This window comes from Geospiza fortis, unplaced genomic scaffold (assembly GCF_000277835.1).
Source record: "Geospiza fortis unplaced genomic scaffold, GeoFor_1.0 scaffold637, whole genome shotgun sequence".
NCBI classification, from domain to species: Eukaryota; Metazoa; Chordata; class Aves; order Passeriformes; family Thraupidae; genus Geospiza; species Geospiza fortis.
Window position 1 is genome coordinate 604,460 of NW_005054515.1, and position 9,665 is coordinate 614,124.

The 9,665-nt window shown below is 39.2% G+C and overlaps 1 protein-coding gene across 1 annotated transcript in view; it reads right to left on the reverse strand.

Moving 5' to 3' along the window:
* Positions 1 to 98: 98 nt before the first annotated feature.
* Positions 99 to 9,665, reverse strand: part of SUPV3L1 (Suv3 like RNA helicase) — a 13,716-nt gene continuing 4,149 nt past the window's right edge. Inside the window, 11 exon segments of the mRNA XM_014310343.2 lie at positions 99 to 655; positions 1,369 to 1,517; positions 3,049 to 3,225; positions 4,692 to 4,772; positions 5,706 to 5,925; positions 6,568 to 6,661; positions 7,088 to 7,268; positions 8,061 to 8,152; positions 9,207 to 9,284; positions 9,582 to 9,663; position 9,665. The exon segment at position 9,665 is cut by the window's right edge and continues 50 nt beyond it. Of these exon segments, the coding sequence (XP_014165818.1) occupies positions 160 to 655; positions 1,369 to 1,517; positions 3,049 to 3,225; positions 4,692 to 4,772; positions 5,706 to 5,925; positions 6,568 to 6,661; positions 7,088 to 7,268; positions 8,061 to 8,152; positions 9,207 to 9,284; positions 9,582 to 9,663; position 9,665 (1,651 nt within the window). The 3' untranslated portion in view covers positions 99 to 159.

Genomic DNA, 9,665 nt, shown 5'->3' on the forward strand with positions numbered 1-9,665 from the left:
GCTTTGAAGAGTCCAGTTCACCGAGTGCTTCACACTACTGGTCACAGGAGAAGGAAAAGCATCGAGGAGCTGCAGCAGTGTAAACATGAAATGCCAAAGAAGTTATTAAAATAGTATTTTATTTTATGAATAAAAACTAAACAGAATTAGGGCACGGTTCTATTTTCTCTTTTTCCTCGTTTCCTTTGAACTATGCTGATCATCTCTTTTTGAACCAAAGCCATGTCTACCATTCCTGTGCTGATCCTGCCACTCACTCTCCAGCTGTCTCAGCATTTCCTGGGTCAGAAGTCCCTCCCTCAGCAGTCTGTTGGCAAGGGATCCCCGTCCATAGCTTTTCAGCTCCTCCTGCCTGCCCCCCAGCCGGGAGGGTCTCACGTTCTTGGCTCTTCTCAGCCCTGCAGCCTCCACTGCGATGGACAGAGCCTCTGCGGAGGCTGCACCGTGGCGCTCTGGCACCGCCCTGGGCTCCCTCTGAGTCTTTGAGAGAGGAAAATCTTCTGACACCACCTCAGCTGTGCCAGGGGCAGCTGCAGACTGGGAAGCTCGGATCAGCTTTGTGATGTTGCAGACACCGATCTGTATAATGTCATCCAGTTTCTTCTGGATGTCCCTTACAAGGGCAGCGTCAGGGAACATATCCATGAAGCGGTAACTGAAGAGAGGCAAGAGAACACACAGTTAAACCTTCTCACTGGGACAAAAGTGGGATATGTACTAAGTAAAACGAATATTCATGACATGTTACACAGGAATACATATTTTAGTTTGCATTTCAGCTGCTCCAGTCCTTGTTTCCACCCTTCTCCTTCTGCCAGTCACAAACTGCTGTCTGCAGAACTCGCTCCCTCAAGATCCTCTAAAAGCCCAAAGGAGCCCATCCTGCTCCATGTACATACGGGCTTCTGTGATGGTGTTCACAGGGGTCTGAGGATGAGGGAAGAGACAAGGATCTGACTCCATGTTTCAGAAGGCTTGATTTATTATTTTATTCTACATATTACATTATAACTATACTAAAAGAATAGAAGAAAGGATTCCATCAGAAGGCTAGCTAGGAATAGAACAAGAAAGAATGATCACAAAGGTTTGTGGCTCTCTGTCCGAGCCAGCTGGGCTGTGATTGGCCATTAATTACAAACATCCAACATGGGCCACTCAAAGATCCCCCTGCTGCATCCCACAGCAGCAGATAACCATTGTTTACATTTTGTTCCTGAGCCCTCTCAGCTTCTCAGGAGGAAAAATCCTAAGGAAAGGATTTTTCATAAAAGATGTCTGTGACAGGCTTCAAGACACTGCACTTCTAGGACTGCAAGTCATAAATAACAGTAAAAAATAAACAGTCTTCAAGCACAAAGACAATACCTTAACCACAGATAGAGGTCAAAAACATCATGCACAGCTTCAAGGTGTACAAGTTCCTTGATGTTCCTTGGAGCAGCCAAGGGCCACTTGGTGTGCCGGCAGAGCCAGTCGAACGTCAGCGGCTCGTTTCGACTGAACTGCCGTGCAAACTGAAAAACAAACAGGAGAAATCCCCAAAGAGTTAAATCCCCCAGAGTCTGTATGCATAGAATACTCCATAAAACACCTGCTTTGTTTTACACAACCCAAATGCCACGCATTCTTTTACTTAATTACTCAACACAGGAGTCACCTCTCCTTTCCAGGGCCTCATTAACACAATTTGTCCATGGGCCATGCACAGAGTTAAGCAACAAAAGCACAGAGCTATCCAGAAAAGTGTAACACTGAAGGCATTTGACTACATCTAGCAAAGCAGATGGACTTTGTGTCCTTTTTAATTCTCCTCACCCTATTTGGTTAATTATCTTGTTTCAGGGTTGCCAGAGCTTGGAATATTAAATGTATTCCCTGGTTTATTAAATGCACTACCCACAAACCAAACAGATTAATCTGCCCTAGAAATCCACTCTTCTGAAACCCAGACACCTCAGCTCTTCAACTAACAGAAAAACAAGTCAAGTAAGATTTAAATCTAAAATTTTCAAGAGTACTCATGACTTGGAATAAGTGCTTCCTATCTGGCTGATACTACATTGGGTTTTCTTGGCCAAGGAATGGGGCTTAAATTCACACAAGCATTCACAACAGCCTACCTCCCTCTAACACTGCATTATGCCCCTCTACACCTTCACTACTTGGAATCCAAAAGCTCAGCATTTTCCTAAGGAAGCACTCTTTTCAACTCTTTAATAAATCACTCATTTTTTAAAGATTATTAGCCATTTCTGAAAAGCAGGGTTCTAATATTTGTGACATGAGAGCACCACATCTGTTTCATTTATACTATTTCATTTTAAAAGTTTAATGCAGTCTTTAAAAAGGGAACAATGGCAATACTGTCTAACAAACAGTCCCAAGTTACATTATTATTGAACCTGCAAAACTGAAAAATCAGCTGACTACAAATTCCTCAAAATAATCACTCCTGGGGCACAGCAAAACCCAATTCATCCAGGCCTGAAAAGTAAAGTGACATAATTCTGAGAGCAACTTACAGCTCTGTGTTTTCTGAGGTTTAAACTCTGTGTAACTGTGCTATAGCATCAGCAATCACCCTTAATCCCACATTCTCTTCTTCTGTTGGCAAGCCAACAGCTCAAAGGAGCAGTAACTTGGTTTTTAATGACTGTTTTTAGGAACATGCTAGTGCAAAGCTTAACAGTGCACAAGTGACCAGGGAACACAACTCTCATCTCTCCCAGCTCAGAGCTGACAGACAAGGACAAGCAGTAGGATTTTCAGAAGCAAACAGCAGAGAAGCTATCCCAACTTTAATTTCCATCATAAGAACCAATTTTCAGAGGTTAAAAGCTTTGGTCAATAAAAACAGTGAAGAATTCAATACATGTCTAGCTATTTTATATCCCTTCTACTACCTGTGAGCACTTTAAGAATGCTCTCAAATGATCTGATAGCGAAGCCCACAACAAATACAGCAGCTAGATACGGTCCCAGTGCACCAAAACCCTCTTGGTACAATATAAACATCACATTTTTTGAGGGAAAAAAATAGCTGACCTTCAGCAAAGTGGTACACACAAAAGGCTCTTTCCTGTTCAAGGGTGCAGTGCAGAAGACGTATCGTGATCGCAGATTGAGTGGAATGTGCTGAATCATATCTGCCAGAAATTTGAAGTCATCAATATTGCAGACAAAGTACATCCCATCGACCTGGGAGAGGCTCACAAAAATATCCTGGGAAAATAAAACCAAATGTAAGAATGTTAGTACAGGAGAGGCTTGTTCAACTTTGTCTTACCAACCAAAAAATTATTTAGAGTTTGAAAGACTAGTTATACTGAAAGAACAATTTAAAAAGCTCAAATATGAAGACAGTAATAAAAAAGTGGGGAGTTCTCCCTGCTCTTTTAGCAGAATTTGCATTAAATTCTCTAATACAGGATCAGAGGAGAAGACACAACACACTACACTTTATTTAAACACTTTCAATCAGTCTGCTAAATAATAAAGTTCTGGAAGGCTACATTTTAGTTAGAACACCACAGGAACCAGTTACCACTATGTTTAGAAATTTCTCCAGGTTTGTCACTTAGCATGACCCAAAAAGCTAACTTTACAGCACACAATTCAATAATTGAGGTATTTTTAGCTCAATGTCAGAATCAGATGTATTTTAGGAAGAAAGAAAACACAAGCTAAATCCAGTATTGCAATAGAGGAGTTCAAAGAAAACATGAGACACACTCAAGGTCTGGAGAAATGGAAGATGTAGTGCACACTGCAGGGGGAATTTTATGGGCCCCCAAAATTATTTCTCTAATGCAAATCTTTGAAAGATTTTTTAAAAACATCTTTAAAGAAACGATGAGCTTTTTAATTAAATATGTGACTGAATATTTAAGAGATCAAATACAACACAAGGTCCTTATCTTAACACTACTATGCTAGCCCAGAAATTGCTAATTTAAAAATTTTAAAGATGTGCTGTTACCCTACCAGGCTAAATCTCCAGGTATAATCTTTTATTTTAACATTAGAAATATTCATTTTGCTACATAACAGCAGACCAGCAGGAACAATAATACACAGTTAAAACCATGAAAGCTGTCAAAGATTTCTCAGTTTACTAAAAGTTGTGATAATGTTTTTTCAATACAGTATTGGAATCTTAATTTCTACTTTATATTGTTTAGGTACATCCAAAAGAACTGGTATCTGTCTAAAGAGGAGATCAAATGGATCCCACAAAATCAGTTTTCTAAAAGTTACACAGTTTTACCACAGAATCCACAGAAACAGGAAAAAAATCAGGTAGCTTTCAGATATGTGGAAATCTCACATGCCCAGTTTTCCAGGAATTTTCAAATAATTCATCTAAGTTTGGATCTCTAATATCTTCAGCCTTAGACCTAAATGTCTATATTTAAAAGTCAGAAAAGCTGGAATGAAAAAGCTGCTGCACAGTTTTAAACACATGTAAAAATGACTGACATGTTTCAAAACTTCCAAGTTTAGCACAGAAATGTTGAACATCCTAAATCTATCTGCAGTCACTTGTGTGGCAGAGAGAAGAATCCAACTGATAAAAAAATACACACAAGGCTGTCTGTCAGGCCTCCCAAGGGCAGGTCTGTACAAAGCAATGACTATTAGTGACACTCCATTTCAAAAGCAGAAGCTAATATTTTGATCATCCTTACAATTAAGTTGGATAGAGTGGCATCAGGCAGATGATAAGCAAACATTTCTATCTGCTCAGGAGTAGGATGTAGGCCAGCTGCCTAAATGGAAAATAAAGAAAAAAACTTCCATTAATTCTCAATATTGTTTTAAAATTAATGCACCAGAAACAACATATTGAAAGACAAAATGCAAGAAACCAAAGCACCCTGCAGACTCCACTTTATTTAGCACACTCAGCTGAAACTTAAGAGCTTTTGTGCTTGGGCTTTTAATTCTTAAAAGAGCAGATTTAATATAAAAGCAGCATAGCAAAATCTCTATTGTAAATGCAGGTCCACCGATGAGGGGAGAGAATGATGCATCTGACTCCATGTTCTCAGAAGGCTAATTACTTTATTATTATATTATTATAATTATGTTATTATATTATTATAACACTATATTATAATATAGTATTATACTATAATATTATTATAATAATATTATAGTATAATAATATATTATATCTACTATTATATAGTATTATTATACTATTATATTATAATAATAGCATAATAATACTATACTATACTTTAGTATTAAAGAATGCTACACTATACTAAAGAATACAAAAAGATACTTACTGAATGCTAAAAAGATAATAATGAAAACTTGTGACTCTGGAAAGAGTCTCAACACAGTTTGGCCCTGATTGGCCAAAAAGCGAAACAACTCACAGCAGAATCCAATGAAACAATCACCTGTGGGTAAACAATCTCCAAACACATTCCACATGAGCACAACACAGGAGAAGCAAATGAGAGAAGAACTGTTTTCCTTTTCTCTGAGGCTTTTCAGTTTCCCAGGAGAAAAACCCTGGGCAAAGGAATTTTTTCAGAGAATGTGAATGCCACAAGTCTCCAAATGGGACATATATCCAAAGTCACTCTGGCACAACTCATTTTTCTGGGTTGCAAACAGGAGGAAGAATAACATAGGACCAGAATATCACAATCCAGGCCCAGAGCACAGGTGTATAGACTGGTTCTCACCTGGACAGGGGGCACAGGCTCGCTGAGGATCTCCTTGAGCTGGGCGAGGTCGTTGTGGTGCATGGTGGTGACCTCGCCCTGTTTGAAGGAGGAGCCGAAGCGCCCGGCCCTGCCCGCGATCTGCAGCGCCTGAGAGGTGGTGATGGTGTCTATTTCCTTCTCTCCCTTCTCATTCACAGTCGGCTTCACTATGGAGTTAAAAATTATTCTTCTTATACACCTGAAATAGTCCAACAAAAACAGAGAGGAATCCTTTTTTGCAAATTACTTCCAAAATGAAGAATTAAAGTTTTTGCTTTTTTTACAAGCTTTTTTCTCCTCTATAAATTAGGGTATCACAGATACTACTTAGGACACAGCATATTCTAAAGGGCAGGAGAAGGTTAGTGGCAGGAGAATAATCATCCCTGCATATATCAATCATGTCCTAACTGCCTCCCAATCCATTCACCAGCACTTGCCTCAGTAATTTGGAATTATGTGACTGCATGTCCTTCAGCAATGAAATACATCTGCCCTGGGCTGAACTTGCTCTTTATTTCAGAAATGCAAGAGAATGATAACTCTGACAACCCAGCCCATTTGACTCCAGTTCATCCAGTAGGCCCTGTCATCACACTGAATTAGGCCCAGGGAGCCATTTAGTTCTTGGAACCAGTTTTAAAACTAAAGCCTAGTTCTGCCTAACCAAATTGATCACTACTTCAAAATTGAAATGTATGTACTGTGTTATCTAGACACAGCAGATATTTAGCTAAGCTAACAACAACAATCAGACTAGGGAGACAAAAAGCAAAGAAATTAATGTGGCCATCACACCTGAAGGAAAATATAAGTACCATAACCTGCTGCAAGTACTTACAAATTGAGTCCCATTCCAATTGCATCTGTAGCAACTAAAATTTTGCAAGGATCATCAGGATCATTGAATTTCTTTGCCTGTTCAAGCTTTGTTCCTAAAACAGAATGACAGAACACTTCACATAGCAAACTTCATACAAAATAAAGACAATGCATCACTAAGTCCAATGTCATTATAATAGGTTGAGGAAAAAAAGAAATAAATTGGTATTGGATTGATATTTGGCCACAGATGGGGGGAGGAGGCAGGAGGGATTTAAATCATTCCCAGAGCTGTGGATAGACCTCATTTAATTATATCTATCTGAAGATCAAAATTAAGTACATAATAAAGGTCTAATCCCAAGATTAAAACACCAGTCAATGAAAGCTGATTACTTTCTCTAGCTACATAAAGAAGCAAAACTAGGAAACTAGCACTGCTTTATTTTAAAATAAAGCAAGCAGTACAAGGGGGTTTTCTCCCAAGAAAAGCACAAGAAGCAGAACACTCCCTTAACAATAAAAGCACAGTGCTTTACCTGGTGGCAGACTGCCGTAGATGACAGCACATTCTAATCCTCTGGCTTCAATCTGGCGGCTGACAGAGTAAATGTCATTCTTACTGAAGCAGACAATGCAGTCCCCAGCACGGAGGTTATCCAAGGACTCCAAGGCATAATCCAGCACAGTCAGGGGAGTCAGCCGCTCGTAGTTTCGCACCTACAATTCAAGTTGTCAAAAAGGGTATCTCTTTAAACTCAAATTCTATCATACAGAGACTAACCAGCAATGCATCCTGTAAAGTCAGCAAACCTGAGAGCACCATGCCTCCTGGAAGATCAGAGCTGTAAAAGCCCATAAACAGCTGTAGCAGCTGCAGCATCCCCTAAAGGGAACTCAGCAAACCACTTCTCTTCTTACAGAAATACAGTACCACTATTTAAAATGGGAAGGAAAGAACTTTGTAACATCTTTGCTTCACAGAAAATGAAAAACAGTTTAACAAGACTGTAGCCATGATATTTTCATAAAAAAACCTTTCCTTAGGATTTTTTCTCTTGAGAAGTTGAGAGGCCTTCAGGAACAAAATGTAAACAGTGATTATCTGCTGCTGTGGAATGCAACAGGTGGATCTGTGATTGGCCTCGTGTGGTTGTTCCTAATTAATGGCCAATCCCAGCCCAGCTGTCCGGACTGTCTTGGTCAGTCACAAGCCTTTGTTATTCATTCTTTTTCTGTTCTTAGCTAGCTTTCTGATGAAATCCTTTCTTCTATTCTTTTAGTATCGCTTCAATATAATATATATCATAAAATAATAAATCAAGCCTTCTGAAACATGGAGTCAACATTCTCGTCTCTTCCCTCATCCTAAGACCTCTGTGAACACCATCACACAAGACTTCCTGCAGGACAACTTTGAGCAGTGATACCCCCAAAAGGACCCCATATTTTTTCCTGTTTTACAGCAAAGAGAACCTGACGTTGTGTTCAAAGCTTCTCAGAATTACTTACTTCAACTTCCTCCCCTGTAGTGTACAGGAGCTCTGTCACCAAGTCAATAGCAGCAGGTTCTCCACAAACATGGATTTCTTCTGCACAGAGGCCTGAACAAAGTTCAGTGAAATAAAAAGCAAAATGTTAGTTTTTTATATACAACAGTAGCTTTAGCTGGCTCTCAGGGTATCAAAAAATTGTATTTTGGTTGCTAAACACAATGAAGACTGTATTTCCCCTCCTTCAATGACCCAAACCTGCATTTAAAGTCTCTCCCACAATACACTATTTCCCTGGAGCTGCTCTTGATCTCTTAGCAGCAGGTGATATTGACAATTCATCAGTGTGATAATCAGAGCAGCCAATACCTCTCTGCACCCTCTCGGCCAGAACAAGAGGTATCCTCAGCCACTGAACAAACGGAGCAAAGCTTTGAGTATGTTTTACTTACTACTCATGTTTTACTAACTCCCAAACCATAGCAGAACTGAGGAGTTTTGTTTTCTGCATGAATTCACCTCTAATTCAGTCAGAACACAAAAGGGAAAAACAGTAAGTAAAGGAAGTGTGGCAAATCTGCTGGAACTTAGAATCAAAAGCAATGAAAGAAAGGGCCAAGAGGGAATCAGATTCCAAGCTTCTGTTCCAAATGCGAGGAAAACTGTTTCCAAAATTCCTCTAGAAAAATTCTAAAATTATCAAAATAAGCCTTCTTGTAAGAACATAACAGATTGATGCAGCTCTATAAATGAGCCATTTGAAATCAACACTATAAAAGATTTGAAGTTACCATTATTTAGCACAATCTCTACAAAGGTACTCTCTTGAAAACTGGTGTTGTTTTAATTGAACAGAAAAGCATATTTCTTGGAAATAGTCAATAGTCAAATGTAGTAAAGACTCCCTATTACTCAAGGAAGGAAAAATAAAAGAGGCATCTGAACAAAATTTCAAAAACCCATTTGTTAAGCAAAACACAACAGGTAGCTTCTTGTCATGCAGACAAATCCTTTGAGGCAGATTATCTCTCTAACTTGCTGTGAGAAGACATGAAAAACAAATACTTTTATTTTGCATCACATAACCACTAATGACTCTACTGACTGCTAAGCTTGAATTTCATGTGCCATTAAGCTAATTCACTGCCAACACCACCAAGCTTACCTAGAAGGGCTCTTGTCCAAGCCCAGCCTCTGGCAGGATCTCTGATCATCTGAATTTCATCAATCACAGCAACTTCATCTTAAAACAAAAAAAGAAAAATATGATGCAACAAGGAAGAGCATCTAGAACAGTAGTACATGAAGGAAGTGAAGGAATTCACAGGTTTCCTAAAAATGGTTGCTCAAACAAAGCTGATCCTCTATCACCAAAAAGCTATTCTGAGATGATCCATGTTTCTTCAACTGCTCTATCATAGTTCAGGAATTGTTCAAATAAGAGTGAAAAAGAAGAGCTCAGCTACTTTTGAGTCCAAGGAATAACAGACACACACACAAGGATACCACAGACAGGACAGAAATAATTCTGTGCACTTACAAGGTGTATTAGTGCTGCACATTTCAATGGTACAAGCAACATGAGGAGCCTGTCTGGAGTCTTCATTGGCAAACAGACGCTCTT